The sequence below is a fragment of the Siphateles boraxobius genome, unplaced genomic scaffold (assembly GCF_051911475.1).
Source record: "Siphateles boraxobius isolate OS27281-9 unplaced genomic scaffold, OSU_SipBor_1 41, whole genome shotgun sequence".
Taxonomy (NCBI): domain Eukaryota; kingdom Metazoa; phylum Chordata; class Actinopteri; order Cypriniformes; family Leuciscidae; genus Siphateles; species Siphateles boraxobius.
Window position 1 is genome coordinate 16,033,486 of NW_027509042.1, and position 22,764 is coordinate 16,056,249.

The 22,764-nt window shown below is 37.9% G+C and overlaps 2 protein-coding genes across 2 annotated transcripts in view; one reads left to right on the forward strand and one right to left on the reverse strand.

Annotated features, from left to right (window-relative positions):
• Window positions 1–326: 326 nt before the first annotated feature.
• cyldl (cylindromatosis (turban tumor syndrome), like) lies at window positions 327–7,746 on the reverse strand. The gene is made up of 15 exons (XM_077198580.1): window positions 7,489–7,746; window positions 6,623–7,286; window positions 6,210–6,494; window positions 5,655–5,736; window positions 5,319–5,497; window positions 5,042–5,192; window positions 4,695–4,830; window positions 4,121–4,225; window positions 3,883–3,974; window positions 3,581–3,647; window positions 2,420–2,561; window positions 2,066–2,174; window positions 1,831–1,949; window positions 1,346–1,571; window positions 327–1,250 (listed from the first exon to the last, which is right to left on the reverse strand). The coding sequence occupies exons 2-15, from the start codon at window positions 7,061–7,063 to the stop codon at window positions 1,066–1,068; spliced, it is 2,319 nt and encodes a 772-aa protein (XP_077054695.1). The 5' UTR covers window positions 7,064–7,286; window positions 7,489–7,746; the 3' UTR covers window positions 327–1,065.
• A 40-nt stretch (window positions 7,747–7,786) lies between these two features.
• zc3h3 (zinc finger CCCH-type containing 3) overlaps window positions 7,787–22,764 on the forward strand; it is a 76,578-nt gene continuing 61,600 nt past the window's right edge. Inside the window, exons 1-3 of the mRNA XM_077198621.1 lie at window positions 7,787–7,871; window positions 8,953–10,705; window positions 12,116–12,312. Coding sequence (XP_077054736.1) covers window positions 7,826–7,871; window positions 8,953–10,705; window positions 12,116–12,312 — 1,996 coding nt within the window. The 5' untranslated portion in view covers window positions 7,787–7,825. The remainder of the gene's footprint in view (window positions 7,872–8,952; window positions 10,706–12,115; window positions 12,313–22,764) is intronic.

Consider the following 22,764-nt stretch of genomic DNA (forward strand, 5'->3'; position numbering starts at 1 on the left):
AGTCAGGAAGTAATTTATCTCCGTATGGGAAGAAAAGTAATATTAAAATTTCCTTAAAGGCACCTAAAGTACCGAAATCCAAGTTTATTAGCTGTATGACAGTACAGGTATATCCCAAATCACTTTTACTTATCCAGTCTTAAGAAAAGACTTCATTAGAAGCCCTGCTGTGTTTCTTTACTGTTCCTTTACTTACGGTTTATGATGATGTAGTGAAAGACACAAAGAAACAGTGTCATCAAGGTTTATCCATGTTTGGTAAAGGGAGTAATTTAATGAGTTGAGCTCACAATGAGGGAGAGAGGAAGAAAATGTATTGGATATAGTTCAAGTCAAGATATATTTATTTAATTGGTTGATCTTTTTCATTGAAATGAAATCATATACAGTAGATAAACACAGGAAAAAGCATGTATAATGAATGGATGTCTAATAAAATAAATCAAAATATTTTAACAGATAATTTATGACTCTGCAATTACAAACCGTATGGCTCACAATGTTATTCAGAGCCAGAATCTTTATACAGAATGGACTTCAAAAACCACTAACACTTGAAAATTAAGATCAGCAAGTCAATGAAGGTTATATAGAAATAAAATCTTTGTCTTGTCAGTATTCAATTTAAACAAAAATATCTTGACCCCCTTTTCTATTAACAAGAAATAGGCAGCAAGCTACAGTAGGTCTGCTCAGTTATAGAAATACACATTTGAAAATAAAGTACAAGATTTTAGAGAGTAGAAAATGATGGTATTACTATTTCTCATATACATACAAGGCACTTTGAGAATTGGAGTAAATTTTTTCAAGTCCAAATTACTTAAAAGATATCAGCTGCATCATTCTCATCCAGCGTGTTTAAAGAGTATGTACCGCCCACCCAGGCAATGCCATATGGAAAACTAATTGGACAGAAAGCAGAAAAATTTGACCGATAAATGCTCAAATACAGAGCAATAGTTTCATGAATTCCCTCGAATAGAACATATTATTATTAGAATCCATTACTAAGCAGAGTCATAAGTAATATTCTCATTTATTGATGTGTACGTGTTGATTCAATCATCGATACAGAGACATGCTCTTGCTCTGATAAAGGTACATGTAACCGTCACAAAAGAGTCGCTTCGCCACACCTTCCATCTCTCGAGGCACTTGATTTGCCAGCTGAGCCAGAGACATATGTAGGTACTGGCCAACCTCTGGACAAACACGCACTTCTGGGATGTTATAGCCATTGCTTTCACCTACAAAGGTGAAAGGATAACAGATAAGTTTGTGAGTGTTCAACTCAAAAGTGTTGAACTCAATCCAAGCACACATTACACACACATACACTTACCAACGCGGTCAGCCATACTATCAAAGAAGATCCAGTCAGTATCCCGAGGTCCGTATTTGACGAAAGAGACGTAGTGGCTGGTCTCTATGCACAGCACAGCAAACAGCTCTAGTTTCTCCCGTGGAGGAGTGCGTGAATCAGACCCTGAACTCTGTGAGTAAGAGAAGCCCTGAGGAAGATGCAGGCTTCTGGTTTTGTGGCATCGACGATGCTTGTGAGAGTGAACCTACATAAATCAATTTCAGATACAGTAGTTTATGATTATGTTGCAATACAACGTAGCAAAATTATTTATCAAGGGTCAAGGGGCATGCTTAAATGTGGTTTAACAGTACCTTTTAACATTATTTTTTATAATCAACTGATTTTATTGCATATATATATGATCAAGCCTATGAAGGTGCCCCTAGGAAAGGACTGTCTCTATGCAACATAAATGGTACAGAATATTCAGTTAAATGGAGAATGTTTGTTTAACACCCTACCTGAGTGGAACATTTCAAACAGAAATATTTGAATCCTGTATCACTAAACAATGTGTCTCTGAAGCACTCAGCACACTCTTCATTTGCTAGCTGACCACACAACACACACGGCTGAGGACCTAAAGAACAAATGTACATAAACACACACCTCAAATGTCTTATAAGAAACCGGGAAATACATTAACAGGAAAGCCCCGAGACATTCATATTTGTATAAACGTTTAAGACAAGTTACCATCAGCGAGAAGACCTGTGATGTCCAGTTCTATAGAAGGAATGATTTTTGGAAACATTTTGAAACTCTTCCCTGAGCGAGGCATAGTAAGAATTAGACAGGCAGGCACCTGGAGGAAAGAGTAACAGCTTGAACATAAACTAACTTATACATCTAGATTGTGGATTCATTTCAATTAGATATCAAGAAAAACACATACAAGTTGTCGATCCGTTTGGTTCACACCAGAAATATTTACGCAGAGAGAAACAGTACCATCTGCAGGTCATGCATTGAATGTCCAAGCAAAATAGGACAAATAAAGAACTGAAAGCAGAATCTCAAACACAAAACATGCAATGAGACGAATGATACCTCTGCTAGTTTCAGACTGTTGCTGAAAAACGAATGTTCCAGTAGCTGTTGAACAGTCGGCAGGACTAAATGGTGGTTGTAATCCATAAAGATTTGGTAGTAGTAACAGCTTTGCTCTTTATGTCCACTTCCTGATGGGGTGCTGAAGGCACATAAAGTGATACATACAAATATATTAAAACATAAACTTGTAAGGCATTCTCTTGCCAAGACATATTTTGCAGAAGTAAAAGTAACAAGAAACTGTTTACACTAACGGTTTACACGCATAATGAAATATTAGTTGTTTTCAATGGGTAGATAAAGGCTACACATTAGGAACAGAGATTTGGTGTAATAATATATTGGGTAACACTTTATTTTACAGTGTCCTTGTTAGATATGTTACATGTAATTACCATAGTAATAACAGTAAATTATGTATAATTACACGCATCTAATCCTCAACCAAATCCTAATCCTATCCTAACCCTATAGTAAGTACATGTTGTTAATTTATATTACTCAGTACTTAAATGTATAATTACACTGTAACAATGACACTTTAAAATAAAGTGTAACCATATATTGATACTTAAAGGGTTAGTTCACCCAAAAATGAAAATTGTCCCATAATTTACTCACCCTCAAGCCATCCTAGGTGTATATGACTTTTTTTCTTTCTGCCAAACACAATCGGAGTTATATTAAAAAATATCCTGGCTCTTCCAAGCTTTATAATGGGATTGAATGAACTCCAATGGTGTTTGGCTGAAAGAAGAAAGTCATATTCATCCAATCGTCAGCAAACTCGGTCAGCATGATGTCAAGACACTGAGGATGCTAAATTGCGAGGGGATTTTTGATATCTCGGGTGAGTAAATTATTTTTGGGTGAACCTGGTTGAGGTCATTTACACCTGTTCTTTTCACAATCGGATAGCTATCTGATTAGAGAAAACGCATTAAGTGAACAGGTGTAAATAGGCCCTAAAATATTACCAATTTTTTTTTTGTTTAGTAGTGTTTATAATATAAATATATAATAGTCGGGATTATTTATTTGGCACTACCTCAGAAAGTTCATGAAATCATGAAGGAAGCAGAATAGCTAAATTCCTTAAGATTCCCATCCCTATTCCCTACTGAAAAATACGATAAAATAAATGAAAAAGTGCCCCACCAGAGTTTAAGTGGTGGATCTAGAGAGAGAATCTCTTGCATGATGAGAGAGAGGAACTCTTCAGGATCTGCACACATCAAGAAAAACACTATGCTTAGTCCAATTCCATGAAACAGCCAAGAGATCTTTTATAGATAATGAGATATAAATAATTTGTGCAAACAGCTGTGTAATATTTTGGATCTGTGTTTTGATGACTTGCAGAGAAATGTAAAGCTGGAAATTTTCCTTCAATATTCTGTTTGAAATCTGACATAGTTAACAAAGCTGAATGCGGCTATGACATCAAGAAGAAAGCGTACCCTTCTCATCTGTGGTGTAAGTGGGGCAGCGTTCCCGATTTTGTAATTGCTTCCGAAGATTCATCACACTGCTCTCTGGTACAAAACCATGCCTGTAAATGTGAAAGAATATGTGGTTATTCGAGCTCTCCCATGTATATGTGTCTGTGACTGAAACTTCTTTTAAATTTCAATTTTACAAAAAATAAAAAAATAAAATAAAATAAAAAAACATTTCAATAGAAAGCTGAAATCTCACTTGCGGAGAGGATTGACAATGCCTTTCAGTAGGATGCTTTGAATGGTTTGATCTTCCGTGGACTTAAAAAGCAGAGAATCCAGAACTGATGAACAGGAAAACACACTGGATAAAAAAAAATATATGAAAAAACTGTTGAGAAATGGAAACTAATATATATATATTTAAATTGTGTTCATTTGTTGATTTTACTTTTGTAATTGCTTTTGGGGCGATTCACATCACACTGAATATTTGTGAAGTCTGTACATCATATATATATATATATATATATATATATATATATATATATATATATATATATATATATATATATATATTTAAATTGTGTTCATTTGTTGATTTTACTTTTGTAATTGCTTTTGGGGCGATTCACATCACACTGAATATTTGTGAAGTCTGTACATCATATATATATATATATATATATATATATATATACTTTAAAGTTTATTCATATATTATGTACTTTATAATTTTTTTTAAAGATTTTCTGTAAAAACATTACATTAACATGTAATCAGCAAAGTTTATAACTCTTTTCATCTTCAACCAAGGGTCTTTAAGTTCTAACCTGAACAGGGCAGAATCCATATAACAGGAGTTGCAGTGACCCTGGATGCCCTTCATCTGACCAATCAATCGCTTTGACACATCTTCTGTTCTAATAGGTGGTATATTCTCCTCTTCCACATATACAAATGCCCCATCTGTTACAGAGAAAAAAAGAATGAGGCACAAAAGTAACGTTCCACAAGTTGCACTACAGAGTGCGGTGACATATATTGTGGCCATAATCTACCAGTGCAGTCCTTGAGATTGTTTCACTTTCTACTGCTAAACACCTGCCACACCCGTTTCAGGTACATTGTAATGTCAAAAAATCTATAGGTAAGGACTCACCAGATAACCAGGTCTTACCAGAGTTTCCATTAAACTCCTTCTCCTTTGCAGCAGAGAAACGATCATCAGGCCGACAAATTGACAGTTTCACAAATAAACCACTTTGAGGAGGACACTTAAAGTATTGTTTTCCTTTATACGTTCCATCACTCACTCCACTGCCGTCTTCCTAAGAACAAATACACAGATTTTTAAAAGAATTCAACAATTGGCTAGCTAGTTTTCTTTTGTTTCAGAACTACAGGAATTCCTCAAAGATGACAACTGATAAAGTATAAAGAATAGTATAGCCTACCACTTCCAGCAATGCACTCTTCTCAGGATAATCAGGTAAATATCCAATCCAGCGTACAATTCCATAAGATATTTTTATCCCCACAATAAACTGCACTAGGGAGCCAACAGATATTTCTTCAGAATCAGGAACACCCCCCATGTCTGGGCTTTGAGAAGTGTCAATTTTTTCAGTTTCATCTGGTCACGAAAAAAAAAGGAAAAGTATTTTAAGAAACTAACTCCATTATATTGAAAGGATAAAAATTATTGTTCATGTAAATGCCCAATGCCCTAATACTTGTGTTATAAGTACACGTGGAATATGTTACATTCATATGAGACATACATATGTTACCTTTATTTAACAGCTCCTCTTTAATTACACAATCTAATGGGACTGTCATCTCTCCTCCTTGCTTACCCTTTTCATCTTTATCCTGAGAAGAGGAACGTTTTAGGAAATCATTCTGACCTTTTATTACAACACTGTACTAAAACTCATCTTTGTATGACACATTGTTTTTCTTATACACACATCTTTATTTAATATTAATCAGTGTTTGATGCACATCTGTAATATTCTTTTAATTTAAATGTAGTTGATATAGTTGACGTTAGTGATATTTTTATGCTGCTGTTACATTTAAAAATTTCCCTCATGGGATTAATAAAGTATATCTAAGTCTGAGTTGTATCTTCAGCTCTAAGGAAAGTGTTCAAAGAGAGTGTTATAGAAATATTTCATTCAAATATAAAATTTCTGTTGTTATTTAATTAATTCTTCAAAATTTCCCCTTCTGTGTTTGACCGAACAAACAAAATCAAACCGGCTTAGAACCACAGTAAGTAAACAATTTATTTTTGGGCAAACTATTTATTTGGATCACTCTAATGAGAAGTCAGTACTCACAGTAGATATGAGAACCATTTTACCATCTGGGCTGTCCTTTATAGCCATAACCATGCCATGGTGCGCATTTTTGTCACCAAAAAAGGTTACTCTGTCTCCAACATTGAGAGGCTCACTAGATGTCATGGATGGGGAAGACTGAGTAGGTAATGCTGGTGCTGAAGGTTTATGATCCATTGGTTTGATTCTTGTAAAAGGGGCAAAAATGCCTGAGTTTTCGGGACATGTGAAGTAGGCCTTGTAGAGGTAGGAACCATTATTTTGACCTTCTCCTGTATCTTCACCCTAAGAACAGAAGAGAATATAGTACTTTCATATTACCCTTAGTGGATTATCCTTCGTATTGCTCAACCTTTATTCTCTCTTTAACACATCTACAGGACCATTCTCACTCACACACACAAACTACTCACCTGCAGTTCCACCCCAAAGAAGACTCCTGTAATAGGTTCAACAAAGCTACAAGATTTGATATTTCCAATGTGTCGAATCACACCTTTGAGCCATTTCCCATTATACTCCACGTAAACCCGACTGTCTAAGGACAGATTTGAAGCGTCCTCTAAAGTCTTTAGGGTCTTAGGGTCATTCAGTGCAAACAGTCGCTCTATATTGGTTTCAAGAGCCAGCAGTAATTCTGCTGATCTGAGTGACAACGGTTTCAGTAGAAGTACATCAATGTCTGTATGCAATGCTCTGCCCATAGGAACTAGAGGTAAACGTTCTGTGTCGTTTCCCTTTTTCCAGTCCTCATATAGATCCTTATCAATGAAGCATATTTCACCAGCTTCTATGTACCCATTTGGCGGGTTTGCAATTACGATGAAGTATATATTCTTGTTGGCTGAAGCCATATCTTATGTCACTTGGAAAACTGAAGTATGTCAGGCTTTCAGGTTGACACCAGTGTTTCCAGAATGGGCAAGGGCCTGGCACTGGAGTCTTCAGTTATTTGCCCACTTCGAGCAAAGCTTATTCTTCCCGTACAGGTACGTCATTCAAATACCTCCAAGTTAACAAAAGTAAATAATTTAAAACAACTGCGCAGGTAGATATGAAGAGCTGTGTAGACACTTCCTGCAAAACAGTATATAGTTAGAGTTTTGTTTGTAACGTTAATAGTTCATTGATAACGTTATCTATTGACCTGGTAGACTATGTTACATGGCTAATGAAACTAAGTTTTTAAACAGATTAACTACTCTGAAGCGACATCTTTAAGTTAATAATTCTCAATTAAATTGCACAATCATTCGAGCTTAGTATGCGCATTACTTACCTAACGATGTCAGTTAACGTTAGTAACGTTACTTTCGATTTCTGTTTCCAAAAACGAATCTCGTTAAAAACTGTCAATCTTCTTCCAAATAAGAAATACACCTAAAAGGTTGCTAGAATAATGATGTGATTGTCGGAAGATTAAGTCTAAATGAAACTACTCTGTGGACATATCGTCGGTCTGTAAAGTTTCTTTCAACCAGGCGCAGTTTATCTGAGCTCAAAAAAACCAAAGCTATAGAGTCATCTGTCGAAAGGCGTGTTTTGATTGGATGCTGCTTCTATACGTAATCACAGGCGCCGTCGCAGTTTTATGACAGCCGTGTTTTGGTGTGAAGATGGCTGAACGTGAAGCGCTAAAGAGAGAAATAGAGGAGCTGCAAAGTAAGTGTGATATTTTTTTTATATATCGCTCTTCTAGCGCAATTTAATAGTGGTTTCAGCATTTCCCCAAACACTACGTTCGTCCTTAGCCGCATTTAAAGGAAGGTTCAGTAACAGTGTGGCTGACCTAACGGTTTTTAACTAAAGCTAAAACAATACTGTACTGTGTCTGGATTAACACCTTTTGATATCTTTATGTTTTTCTTTATCATATGCTAATATTTATTTTCTTCGCTGTTGGTAGTTATTTGCTGCTTGCTGTAGAACAGGTTCAGAAATATAAAGGGCAGTTTCAGAAACGAAAGTGACGTTAAATGCCCCTTAAAATATCGTGAATGTCTCTGTCCGTTTATCTGTTATTAACATGTGGTATGTTTAATAATATTCTATTCTATATATCATTCTCTTCAGACTGCTGTCACATGTATTTGCTTTTTTTTGGTGGCTTTTGAATATGTAATATAAAATGGTTCTCTTACGAGAGGTTCTCTCGTATTGCGTAAGTTTAGCTTACGCTATGGGAAAGATTCATCTTCTCGAGATACTGAATCTCGAGAAGATGAATCTTTCCCGTAGCGTAAGCTAAACTTACGCAATACTCGTTCCCTCTCTAGAGAGAACCGAGGTTACGTTAGTAACCGAGTATCGTTTTCATGGGTTTCAAACGACGATCTCCAAAATCTGCAAACTTTGAAACCACAGTTAACTTACATAAACATGTATTGCGACATATAAGGCATACAACCTTTATCAAAATGAATCCAATATATTCTAACCGAATTTTTAATGTTTTATGATTTATGCATATTATTCTAAGATTGTGGTTTAATGATTACATATGCTCTGCATTTGATTTTGTAGATTTACTATATTATTTCACATAGGCCTAGAAGTATTAAACATAAATGGATAGTTTACAAAAATTGCCATTGAAAATGGAAAGATACCGCTGAAAAATCTATTCCAGATATATATCTTGCATTGACTGAAGTTTATCTGACTCCTTTTCAAACTTGTCAGTTGAGCTTAATCTCATGACTTTGAATGCTATCTAATTTCACGCTACTTCTTGACTTTGCAGACCTCATTAATGATTATAAAAGTACTCACGGTGACATTCCCTCAAGCTCTGCCCAATGGGATCATGCCAGAGACGGTTCAAGGAAGGGCCAGAGTCAGGGTCATGCCTCACATTACACACAGTCACTTTCATCAATGCCACAGCCGTATGCGCCTCATTCTTCGGGCAGCTGGAGGAAAACATACTCCCTTAACAACAAGACAAACAGGGCCGTTGGGAGTCAGGAGTCTCACCCAGCTCTGGATCATCTGAACCAGCATCCTCTCCACATCGCTACATCTGGAGCCACTGCTACTGGGGATGATGTTGGACTTGTTGGGAATAACAGTGTTTTATTTAAAAAGTTGACAACTGAACAAAAGAAGAGTAACTCTGCAACATATTCTCTCAGTGTCCTAAGTGAAACTTCAAAGGAGAGGAAAAGTGAAGCCAGTGGAAAAGGGACTGTGCTTATATCTGCAACAGAAAAAAACGATTATGGCTGTTCATCTACCAATGTACTAATTGACTCTACTTCATTATCAGAGCCTGAAAGGAAGATAAAACCCACTTTGAAATCATCCTCAGCTGTGAACAATCCCTCTATCCCTTCAACTGTTAAACTTCCAACTCAACTTCAAGTCAAACCACACCTCCCCACTGCTGCCATATCCAATAGGACTGTCGTATTGCCATCAGCCAATAAGGATTCTTCTATGGCTTCTTCTACTTCTAACCTTCAGTCTCAGGCTTCATTGAGTCCCACAAAGCTTCTTCACTCTCAGGCTTCCTTGAGTCCCACAAAGCTTCTTCACTCTCAGGCTTCCTTGAGCCCCACAAAGCTTCTTCACTCTCAGGCTTCCTTGAGTCCCGCAAAGCTCCTTCAGTCTCAGGCTACCTTGAGTCCCGCAAAGCTCCTTCACTCTCAGGCTTCCTTGAGTCCCACAAATCTTCTTCACTCTCAGGCTTCCTTGAGTCCCACAAAGCTCCTTCAGTCTCAGGCTACCTTGAGTCCCGCAAAGCTCCTTCAGTCTCAGGCTACCTTGAGTCCCGCAAAGCTCCAGCTTAAGCCAGACTCAACTCCGACACGTATAGCATTACCATGCCATAAGCGATCTCGGTTTACTTGGGTGAAAAACCAAGAGATGGTAAACATAAAAAGCACACCTAAGCCAGTGAATTCTCTCTCCCCAGCCTCTGAATCCTCTCCTGGGACAGCCACTGTCAGAAGAGTATCCAGCTCCAATAAGAGGGTGTCTCGCAAGCCTTTGTCTCTTTCCCTTGGAGCTCCTAAGACCTCAAATTACACATGGGTGTCTTCATCTTGTTCTCTCTCAACAGCTGGGAAAGCAAACACTTCAACGAAAATGCTACGCAAGCCTCTTTCGCCCAAATCTCTTAAAATACCTGTAAGATCCTCTCAAAGTGGAGTGGAGGGACACAAAAAAGAAAAGAGATATGGCACAACCTCGACAACTTCAGCCAAAAAATGTAGAGCTGGGGGTGCTACTACATCCCATGCTGGACATACTAGCCGCTATCGCTGGAAGGCGGCTGGACAAAATACGACAGCAAATGCACCTAGCTCAACTTCTAGGACTACCCATAAGAACACAGTGTATCGATGGACCGCTAATAAGAATGCTCAAAAGGGGGAAAAGGGATCTGCTGTGTCCTCAAGCTCAGCCCGCATTAACCCTACTATCACTCCACTGTCAGCTGGTGCCTTCAAGCTCAGGAGCCAAACCAAGATCATCAGAAAATCTGTTAGCAAGTGAGTTCTGCTTTAAGGCTAGTGCACACTACACCGACAGACGCCAACCTGTGGCAACAGACACTTGGTCTGTTTTTTTTGGAGCAGTGTTTTACACTTGTCGGTGTCTGTTGCCATTTGGACGGTGCTTGTTTTTGCTGTTTGAAGTGTCGTGAAATGTCTGAGGGGGCATTTACACTACAGCGTTTTTATCTAAAAACCCAAAACTTTTTATGCGTTTAGCCATTATTTAACACAACAGTTCTGGGGCCTGAAAACACAAACTTTTGAAAACAGGTTTCAAAGTGCAAGTTTTCGAAAATTATACCATTATACCGTTTCCGTAATCTACAATATCGCGAATTTGTGAAAACGGAAAAGCGAATTTCATTCACATGCATATTACATGCATGACCTTATGCCCCAGAGAAAAAAGCGCACAGCCATCTTTAGAATATTGTCTTTGAACTTCTGTTTTTTTCGGTCGCTCTGTATATCTCTATGGCATAGTATATCTCTATCGCTTTCGAGGAGTAATTAGCTGGTGAAGTGGATTTACTTATTGTAAAGTTAACAAAAGTTATCATGAGGATTGTAATGTTTAAAGCAGATGTCTTGACAAATGTCAGTAGACCGGTAAGATTTTAAACGAGCCGTTCATTCATAAATATGCAAGATCACTGTGAAAATACAGACCGGACGACATATACATAAGTTGCATAGTGTTTCTTTACAAAGTGACATCGGCAACTACTGTCTGTTGGTGCAGTGTGAATTGGCTTTTAAGATTGTAATGGAATGTACCATAATATTGGATGTTATGAATAATTTTAGAGATGCACTGATAAAAAAAAAAAAAATTAAACAGATAATTATTTTCATGTTATAGCCAATATCTGCTAAATGCCTGATATTACAAATGTTATACTATTTGACTAAATAAATTCAAAATAAAACGCATTGTTTTAAATGCTATAGATACATTTAGACATCACACCATTGCGATGTACAGTATGAACAATTATTTGACAGTGTTATTAAACTTTGTTTACTTTAACTATAAAAATTGAAAAACCTTATTTATAATATAAAAAAATCTATAAATATTTCATAGGCTGCTCTATGTGAGTACAGTCTCTATGATTAAATTTTTTACTAATTCTAAATGTAGGAACATTTTGCAACATTTTATCAAAAAGTGCAGAAACCCTGTATATAATTTGACCCCTGTAATGTCTAAAAGTATTATTAGTTGCAAATGTCACAGCTGGTAGCAGTATGTCCTCTAGATGGCAGCACTTTCTTTTGGACTTCAATTGAACAAACTAACCATACTCTTATTTTTTTTATTGACTTTTGTAACATAATAAAAGTCATCATTTTTTTTACAGGAATTCTTACAGCATTTAATGCATGTTTGTCTATATGCAGTCCCTCCTTAGAGAGAAGATACAGCCCTATTGTGCAGACTATAAGGAGCCGGTATTCTTTGTGGAGGCAGACACATGCTCAGGTGAAGACTCCAACCAATGCCAGGCGAGCACAGCCCAAAGTGCTGGTTTCATTTGGCAGACACAAGCTCCGCCGCCTCTCTCTCACCGCCACCTCATTAGGGACCTCAAGATCAGGTCAGTTACTATGACTGCACATTCACAAAATGCTTTGCAACTCTCAAAACTCAATGCAACTTTACCTCTGTCTTTTTAAATGAACATATTGTTTTTACCCCCTCTGTGACTTCTAGGCTTAATTAGTAATTAACGAAAACAATCTCTGGGAAATTAATTATCGCTGCTTTGTTTATATTCCTCTGAGAGAGGGTTAAGATGGGCTTTATGTACCCATGGAAACACAAACCTTCAGCATAGATGAACTGTACACTGGGGAGTACTGATGTGAAAATAAAGTCTTAATCTAGATGATATAATGGATATCTTTGCTACTTCCTGTCAGTCTTAGAGACTTGCCTGCACTGTCTAGATCAGTGGTACACAGTGTCCTCAAATAGCAGCCTGACCATAGAATGTAACACATTTTTCAAATAGTTATTTTAATGGATATACTAGCCATTAGCTTACCCTTTTATTGTTCTTACTACTTGTGCAATTTTTAATGCTGAACTACACTACTCAAATTTTGCCCAGATTTTGTCCTGATTTGCATTCTGGACATGTTGCCAAAAGACAGAGCCAGTCATCAGATTTTGGGCATTTTGTATTTGACAAATTTTGCAAGAAAAATTGCATATTATATGATGGTCACAAGCTTCGGTTCTATCCACTATAATCAGTTCAGTCAGAGGTTATCAAGCATGTGTGATATTTTGAGCTGATTTTATAACACACTCATTGCATTTGTTGCATGTTTCCATGTGAGTTTGAATAAAAAGTCTGGTAGTGTGTGATCCTCAGTTGTTTAATGTATAATGCCCATTTAACTCTATCAATTTACAAAACCAGGAAGTTTACAATGCCTAGAGTTTAAAAACTGTTCAGATTTTAAATGTTGTGTGAATAATTGTGCATATTCCTGCCTTTAGAGTGAGCTTTCGTGGGAACTAAGTAGTACTTGGATGTTCTGATTTGATTGAGGTGGTAATGGGCTTTGTGAGCAACAATATTATCACTTATGACCAGGCTTGCATTGAATATTGTGCATTATTGCTGCAAAATTCACAACTTCTCTACCATAGGTAGCTTTTGAACTGCACATTTCTGGCTTTTAACAGACTTTATAACTGTTTAACACGTGACTGTATTTGGTCTCTGCAGAGGTTTTTCTTTTGTCTGAAATCCCCTAAACGGGGAATATCATGAATTAAGTTTATTGTCTGACCAACAGAGGGCAGCATGATGTCAACAGCCTTTAAGAGGGAGTAGGTTTGGGGGTGATGGCCCGTATCCGCTGGGGATAGGAGGAGTTAATTAATTGCCCAATCGGGCCGTGATGGTGTACATGTGCCGATAGCGGGTAATTTGCAGCAGTGGCTCGCCGTATACGGCTACACTATCAAACTCTGCCAGCGCTCTCGCTCAGTAGATAAAAAGGAGCTAATGCGTAATTATCCCTTTGCAAATTGGATTGTTTTAACGAACTGGAGAATATAAGCCCAACCTGATGGAAAGCAATCACTGTTTTTACAGCCAACTCCACCCCCTCCACCCCATCCCTATGAAGGCAAGCCGACAATCTCACTGTATTCACATGGGGTCTGTTTCTGCGCACATTAGAGTGTCAGTATCACTGCCTTCCTTTTCCATACCTGTATATTAGCCTGTGTCTCTCTGATATTATTGCCACCAAGGTCTTGAAATAGGAAGTTTTGTCTTGTTCTAATCCAGCCAGGTGATACATCTGTTTGGTTGGATGTGAAGAGAGAGGGGCGAACGGGAAAGACAGAGTGGGTGATGGAGGGGTTAGCCAGAGGGACTCTGTGCAGGAGATAAGAGTGGCTAATAAAGAGCAAATTGAATTACTAATGAGGAGAAAGAGGGCAGCCACGTTAAAAACCACCACTAACTGCCTCTCCTCACTGCCATGGCCACTGCCGCGTGACATCTCTTAATTCCTTCTCTGATGAGTGCCCAGCACATGTCTGTCTCTCTCTCTCACTCCCTCCCTCTCTATCTGTTTACCGAGGCTGGTTGGTTATCTGTTGGGGGATTTAAAGGGGCATAAACCTAAGTGAGCAGTTAGGAGCGTAATGAATTGCGGGCAGGGGAGAAGCGCCTCGATAATCCCATAAAATAGATAAATGACAGAACACAATAGTGAGGAGATGAGAGGGAGGGAGAAAAGGAGAAGAGAGGAAATGAAGCCGCCTGAAGCGTCTCTAGGGCTGGGTATCGTAACAAAATTTTCGATACCGATACCTTGACTTCGATACCGGTTCCTGAACGATACTTTTTTCGATACCAATTTTATCAATACAATACAAAACATTACCTAAAAAAAAACTTTTATTTTTTCAGTTTGTTGACTTTTTTACACATATTTTGAGTCTGTAAAAAAGCACCAATGCTAAAGTTTTCTATTTTTCCTAATCATTTAACAACATGTATTCTTTACTTCAATGAGCTCATTGTTTCTGCCTTAACTTAATGCATTGTTTAACAATGAAACGGAATGAAAATTAATTGAAATGCATTACACACAGTCACCCCTGATAACAGATCACTCTAAATTGTAATTTAGACACATGCATTTTCTTTAAAGCTCCTTTGAAACGATATGTATTGTGAAAAATGCTATACAAATAAATGTGAATTGAATTAAATATAGGCTACTGGGGTGCGGGATATATTGCTCACGCTCAGCACACATGAAGCTTGCCGCAAACAAAGCACTGGCAAAAGTAGCCTTATGATTATGGATGTGTCGGGAAACGATAGCAAGGAGATATTTTAATTGTTTATAAATGAACAGGTGTTTACTAAACGTGTTGGCTGCAAAGATAATTATTGCGAATTTGCGATGCTGACTCGTCATCCCTGCAGTAGTGAACGCGCGCGCGCGCCTATATGGATTAGGTAATCAAACTATTTATTTCTAATTATTTCGTTTAAAAGTAGATATATTTTGAACATATAGAACTATTTCTCATGTCTGTGAGGCAAGTATCCTATACGCTGAGTTTTGGTTATGTGACGCGCTCCAGTTCTTGTAGTCTGGGCGGATAAACTTTCTACTCTCAAGTGTATTCTGTGCGCTAAGTGCCTTATCAGATCTACCTGTGTTGCTGGTCTTGACAGCATCTATCTTGTCGAAAATATTGCATTGTGTGCTTATGGCATCTAGTCGGGTACATATGTACACTTTTGATCATTTCCACATATTTTCTATCTATCTGGGTTGGGACGCTTACACACACACACACACACACTACAGCCTCACGTGCGACGATGCACGTCTCTGGGCAGCCGCGGAAACTAGTGTTTTTCCGCCACAGCCAATCATGCTGCATGTTTATTGTTTAACTGACGTTGACGAGATTAACCACTTAGGTACCGAAACTTGGTACCGAAAAACAAGACATGTTTCGATACTCGGTAGTATCGAGGCAATTCGGGCGGTACCTAAAAAGTACCGAACTCGATACCCAGCCCTAAGCGTCTCTACAGAATTTTGGTTCATAGAGGGTTCATACACAAATAAGGGCAACTTGGTGTGCACTTATTGGTCTACACTCCCTCCAGAACAGCTTCATGTATTTGTGGAAACATTTCATCCCTTAGTTACAAGGTCTTCCCATGGTTTGCTGTGGCTATTAGGGATGCACCGAAATTTGGCATTTTTGGTTTTTGGCCGAAAGAGAAAAAAGGCCAAAAATATGAGCTGGAAATATATCCCGGCCCTCAGTATTCAGCGCTCAAGTTTCACTCTCGCGCAGCAGAATTTTTGGTAACTTTGCAAGTGGCACCACTTCCGAAGATGCACAAAAAAAAAAAATCCACAAAAATTCAAGTGGTGAAGTCAAGCAGTGTGACGCACAGATCGTTAACGGCGGGTCCTTGTGGTAATTACAGTATGTGGACAGGAAATCCAAACGCTCATCATCTATCGACCTCAAATATGGCTTATCATTTGAAACATGTAAGTAGTAGCAAGTTTAGATGGCCGCTCACTCTAACGTTAACCTAGATGAATGTGCGCTATTATTAGGCGCATATCCAAGTGTTTGTGTGGAGTGTGTAAGCTGAAGTATACCGTGCTGACTGCAAGACATATAGGCATTAATTAAATATTAATTTTAATCAATAATCTATGTTAATTAAATTAATATAGATGTGCGATTAGTCGACTAATGGCTTAAATTAACGACTTCTAATCAACTAGAAAACTAGAGCCCTAGTTAAGGGTTTCTATGATTCTATGGATCAACTAAATGAAGAATAATATATTTATATATAAATATTTAATATTATTTTAATATATTTTGTCCAATATTGGTGTTATAAATAAAAGTGTGGTTATTTTATTTTATTGGCTTGTATTTTTTAAAATTCAGATTCAGTAAAATTATTGAATTTAATTAAAAAGTATAATAATAATACAAATACAGAAAAATAAATTTAAAATAAGAAATTATTAATTATTTAAAAAAAAGTCAGTTTCAGTTTTTGGCTAAGGATTGGTGTCCAGGAATTTCGGTTTCGACCCAGAATTCTCATTTTGGTGCATCCGGCTACATATTGTACTTAACCGTTTTTCAGCTTTTCACAATCACAAACAGCAGTTTCATGATCTTCATTTTTTCCTTTCCCCTTTTTTTTTTAATTAGATTTTTAAATTAAACAACCAAAACCTATTTGTTAGCTTACTAAACATTTTGTTCATAGGATATGTAAGTGATGTAGATTCACTGACGAATGTGGGATAGACATTTTGAGTTTGTTGTACTATTTTTCTATAACATTAAAAATGTTGACATACATGAAATTAGTCGATTACTCATGTACACTATTCAAAATGTTAAGGTCTGTAATACATTTTTTTTTCAAAACAGTAAACACATTATTATGTTACAAAATATTTCCATTTAAAATAAATGCTGTTCTTTTTATCTTTCAAATACATTAAATAATTCTGTTAAACAAAAGTATCACAGTTTCCACAAAAATATTAGTCAGAACGACAGATTTCAACATTGATATTAAGAAATGTTTCATATTAGAAAATCAGCTTTAGATTTTTTCCAGAAGGATCATGTGATGTGATAGACAGCCTGAAAAAAATCCAGAATCCTGTTTTTAGCATTTATTTTCTTTTTTTACTTTCTCAATTAAAATAAAAAAATAAAATAAAAATAATAAAAAAACCTGCATGTAATTACTCATTTTTTTCTTGTAGACTTTATATGAACATTATATGGTTAATGCGCAATTTGGTGTACATATCCGACGGTGGCTTCAGATCTCCTCCTCATGCGTGTTTGTGTAGTCAGCCTCTCCATGTGTTAAAGCGATTAACTTCAGGGAGAGTTGCTGTGGCTTTATTTGGTTGGATGTATACACCTCCACCCTACCCCTTCCATTCCACACACACAAATACACACTGTTCAGGTCAACGTTTTAACATCTCCTCTGCAAATGATTTGGATTTTTATGTGTAAATCAGAGGGCAGTGTGTATCTTGTTCAGGTGGCAATCTCGGGTATACAGTGCATACACATGCTGACCTGCTTAAGCATCGATATGGAAGGTTTACGTTTAAGTTATGATTTGGTTGGACACATCGCTCTTCTCGTAAATGCATATTCGCATAGTCATGTTACCGCAATTCCACAAATGCGCCCATATGTACACCTTAGCCCTGACCACCTCCATAGGGGTCCTATTACAACATTTGCACCTTTTTATTTACCCATAAATCAATTGTCCGGTCTTTCACATCTCTGATCCCACTGGCATTTTACACTCGTTCTGTTGGTGCCGTCCCTCACCATCTCACGTAAAGTTTACACGCATGCAGACGGTGTCCACACATGCAAATGTTAACAGTAGTTAACATAGTTTACCTAGTTTTTGTATTTAAAAAAAGAGCAATTTATGATCTGTGATCATGTACAGCACGTCATTTCAATTTGGAGGAGGTGTGCAGAGGCATTTTAATCTATGCATAACTGTAGCCTAATTCACAAGGATTTTCAACAGTGTTCATTCCTCCCTATACAACAAGCAAGGGATATCTATAGAAGTTCAGGTAATTCGACAAAATTTGTTTGGTCTCATAAGCATGTATTATGTTCGTTGTAAAGTGTGGTGTAAGAAAGGTAATGTTTTACGAAGGGTTTGTGTTGATCCTGACTCATCTATTTCCCCCCCGATTTTTATCCTCATGCATTACATTATGTCACTTAATATAAATCATCTCCATAGATTAACGCAATGCTTTAACCCTCATTGCACAACTGCACACTCAGTCAACGTTAAAAAAACGTGCGCATGCCTGACAACCGGAATTTTGCAATTGGGGGAACCCTTACAAATGGCAAGCTATCACATGACCCATTACAAAAAAAAGAAATTATGGTAGATTTTTAAAAGAAGTCTCTTATGCTCATCAGGGCTTCATTTATTTGATTAAAAATACAGTAAAAACAGTAATAGTGTGAACTATTATTCCAATTTAAAATAACTATTTTAAAATGTAATTGATTCATGTGATGTAAAAGCTTAATTTTCAGCAGATAAAAATACAAATTATTACAAAACTACAAATACAGATTCTTTGATTATTAAAAAGTTCAAAAGAACAATGAATATTTGACATAGAAATGTTTTGTAACATTTTACAGACCCATATATATAGAGTGGGTGAGTGGGTGAGTGAGTGGGTGAGTGAGTGGGTGAGTGAGTGGGTGAGTGGCTGGGTGGGTGAGTGGGTGAGTGAGTGGGTGAGCGAGTGGGTGAGCGAGTGAGTGAGCGGGTGAGCGAGTGGGTGAGCGAGTGAGTGAGCGAGTGAGTGAGCGGGTGAGTGGGTGAGCGAGTGAGTGAGCGGGTGGGTGAGCGGGTGAGTGAGCGGGTGGGTGAGCGGGTGAGTGAGCGGGTGAGTGAGCGGGTGAGTGAGCGGGTGAGTGAGCGGGTGAGTGAGTGAGTGGGTGGGTGGGTGAGTGGGTGAGTGAGTGGGTGGGTGAGTGAGTGAGTGGGTGGGTGAGTGAGTGAGTGGGTGAGTGAGTGGGTGAGTGGGTGGGTGGGTGGGTGGGTGAGTGGGTGAGTGAGTGGGTGGGTGAGTGAGTGGGTGAGTGAGTGGGTGAGTGGGTGGGTGAGTGGGTGAGTGAGTGGGTGGGTGGGTGGGTATGAATGGATAGCCAATCTCTCTCCCTCTCCCTCTCCCCACTATATATATAGTTTTTTTCAAGCCTTACCGCTGGAATGCCATTTTGTATCATCCCAGCCCAATTAAACCCCCTGCTGGCAACCATACACAGATTGTAAATTTTAGAGGTGACAGTCAGTGCGTCAGTCTCCACTTGCCCTTAAGCGTTCGTTCCTTATGTGGTTTGTTTGTTTATTTTAGTTTGTTTTTTTGCATCACTCACTAGTTCACACTTCCTTTAGTTTCTGCCACTTTTTTTCACACCACTGCTGCTCCCTCATCTGCTGGATCTCATTCCCAGCTCTCCCACACCTCCCTTTCTTACATGTGTCTCTACCATATTGAGTAAGCATCCCAGCTCCAGTCCGGTAATATATACCCTGTTTATGACAAATGTGTGTCAGCCGGCCCTGGTTTACTTGATCCACATGCCCTCCTGATCCTAGGTTATCACTGCGATGCAAAGCAGGAAACCTACTGTGGAACTCTGCTGTATTTGTATTCTGTTAGCTATGGATATGAGGTTGCATTGCAGTTATATGGATACAAGTTTGTGTGCGTGTACAGGGTGAAAGTGAATAGGGAAAAGAAGCACAAATAAAAGCAAGTATAATGTGAGTGGTGGTGGATGAATCTGAGTACAAAAGAAATAGTTATTTGTGCGGGCCTGCATAGTGTCCTAACTTCTCTCAACTGTCACCCGAGAGATATTTGCTCTAAATACCATAATGCCACAGTGGCTTCATCAACTGCATCAGTCACGCTTGCACTCGCACACCGTCGACCCTCAGTCTCTGGGATGAACATTCTGCTCATTCCACCTCACTTTCTCAGGCCCTGCATGTCAAGCAGATGGGCCAACTTGCACTTTAATGGTTGTAATCTCTCCCCTTCACCAGTGTCCTCTGAATAAACACCCAACTACTCAAATTTGTGCTCTATACGGGTCCTGGCACGCACACACCAACCTGCTCGTAATGTATCCAGCAGGCCTGTCTTTGGGAGGACCACCCACCACCTGTTAACAGCTATTGTGTGTGTGTGTGTGTGTGTGTGCGGATTTTCTGCAGTATATCTCATTCTCAACTTGTCTGTCCCTCAGCTGTCTGTTGTCAGTTTTTCTCTGTCTGCTTGTTGTTGGTACAATTACTAATAACTTTCACCATGTTCTCTACATCTACATTCGTTCTTAAAAGGTGTCATCCCCACTGTTCAAGATTTTGCAACAACTAAGTTAGAAAGGCAATTTTTGAGGCCATTGACACATTAACACTAAAAGTGCAGTACTGGCTCTCAGAACTCACAGGTTGTATTTACACTACAAGCTTAATGTTGAGTTCAGATTTTATTTTGGTATTCCATTTTGTTTCTTCTTTTTTTCCCCGGTTGTTTATATTCACTTAAGACTTAACTGACTGTGTTTGTATTAATGACAGACAGTAGACTGTCAGTCAGTCTTTAACATGAACGCCACCATACATTACCTTTCAAAAGTTTGGGATCAGTACTTTTTTTTTTTTAAAGAAATTAATGAATTCTAGCAATTAGGGACACATTGAATTGATCAAAAGTCGCAGAAATATAAAATCGTTTTCTTAAATTGTGATAATATTTTACACTATTACTGTGATAATATTTTACACTATTACTGCTTTTAACTATTTTTGATTAAATAAATGCAGCTTTGGTGAGCAAGAGACTTTATTAAAAAATGTTTTTAAACAACCCCCAAAACTTTGAATAGCACTGTCCATATGATTTATTTGATTCATTCTTTTGTTGATCGTATTTGATTTATTCTTTTGATTTTTGGTTAAACTTCATGCATTAATTTCCTTAACGCATGTGTGCTGATAGACATCTCATACATTATTACTTTCTTTTAGATATGCACAGATAAAAAAAAGAAATTTACAGTGGATATTAATTAATTATAAATCTAATTCTTAAGTTAAAATATATTTTAAGATATTCAAAAATCAGGAGGAGGAAATTGGTTGACCATGTTATTGTGGCAATGGGCATCATAGAGCTCAGAAAATATTTTAGCATGGTAGCTTCTGTATATAAATAGATGTTTACAAATCATTTGGTCAGAATGTAGTAGCATACCACAGCAACACCCAGTATACAACCACAGGACAACAGATCAACCTCAAACTGTTTAACCAAAAGACTCGACATGGATTCCCAGTGCGTAATGTGTGTACAGTCACTGACAGACGTAGAGAGACATTATCCAGTGCTCTTGTGCCTTGCTCCTCTCCTCTGTGGTGGCGGGGCTCCAGGCCTCTGGCTGCTCTCTTGTCAAACTGTCAGCTGGCCATAATTAAAGCTTCTCACGGTTCGGCCTTGCGTGACACACCCAGGCAGCAACGCAACTATCAGCCACCTGCCAGGCACAGCCTTCCCCTGCACTTATGTGTAAACTGCATGTGAGCACCTGCGGATTAAGTGGAACTTCGAGATGAGCGTCTAATATAAGCTTACATTGGAAATGTATAGGACAAACAGAAATAGAAATTGTGTTTATTGTCAAACTGTTTGTGCACATTGTCAGAGTGGAACTGGTCTTGTGTTTGTGCGGTAAAGGGTTGGTGTGTGAGATCATTTGTTGAGTGTTTGTGCCAGCAGTTGAAGGCTAAGTGATGAAAAGTGTAATCCAAACTCCAGTGAAACGGGACACTGCGCTTACAGTCTTTCCTTCCCTGTTTTGGGGGTAAATGTTTTCTTGGTATCCTGAGGGGTCTCCAGTAACCCAAGGGACAGAATAAATCAGAAACCTTAAACAGGACATGCACGCCGTTTTCTGCCTCCTACACTCATTGTGTGGGTATGTGTCCAGGTTTTTGGGACTTAAAACATGCTTGTTTTTAATGCTTGTTTTTATTTAATTTGTTTATTTAAGTGTCAGTCCAAATATAGTTTTACTTGACTAATTAATGTTGACGTGTGTGATTGTCATCATCTAGTTTCTGTAGTGATAACTAATTGCTGTATATCAATTACCATGTCCAGTAATCACCAATAATACTAATAATAATAATAATTATGCATATAAACTAACTATAATAGTTCTTAATTATAATAAAATGCTTATATATAAATACAATTGCAGCCCAAACCCCACACACATATTATATATTTAAAGTCAATATGTGTGTGTGTGTGTGTGTGTGTGTGTGTATATACATAATGCAGCAAATCAGCATATTAGAATGATTTTTGAAGGATCATGTAAATTTATTCAAATAGAAACCAAT

What these genes read in the sequence shown, in the direction of transcription:
- cyldl (XM_077198580.1), bottom strand. Translation starts at nt 7,063, where the DNA reads ATGGCTTCAGCCAACAAGAATATATACTTCATCGTAATTGCAAACCCG. An exon ending in AGAGGAGCTGTTAAATAAAG is followed by an intron (nt 5,498 to 5,654) that starts GTAACATATGTA and finishes TTTCGTGACCAG; the next exon opens with ATGAAACTGAAAAAATTGAC. An exon ending in ACAGTCTGAAACTAGCAGAG is followed by an intron (nt 2,175 to 2,419) that starts GTATCATTCGTC and finishes TCTTTCCTCCAG; the next exon opens with GTGCCTGCCTGTCTAATTCT.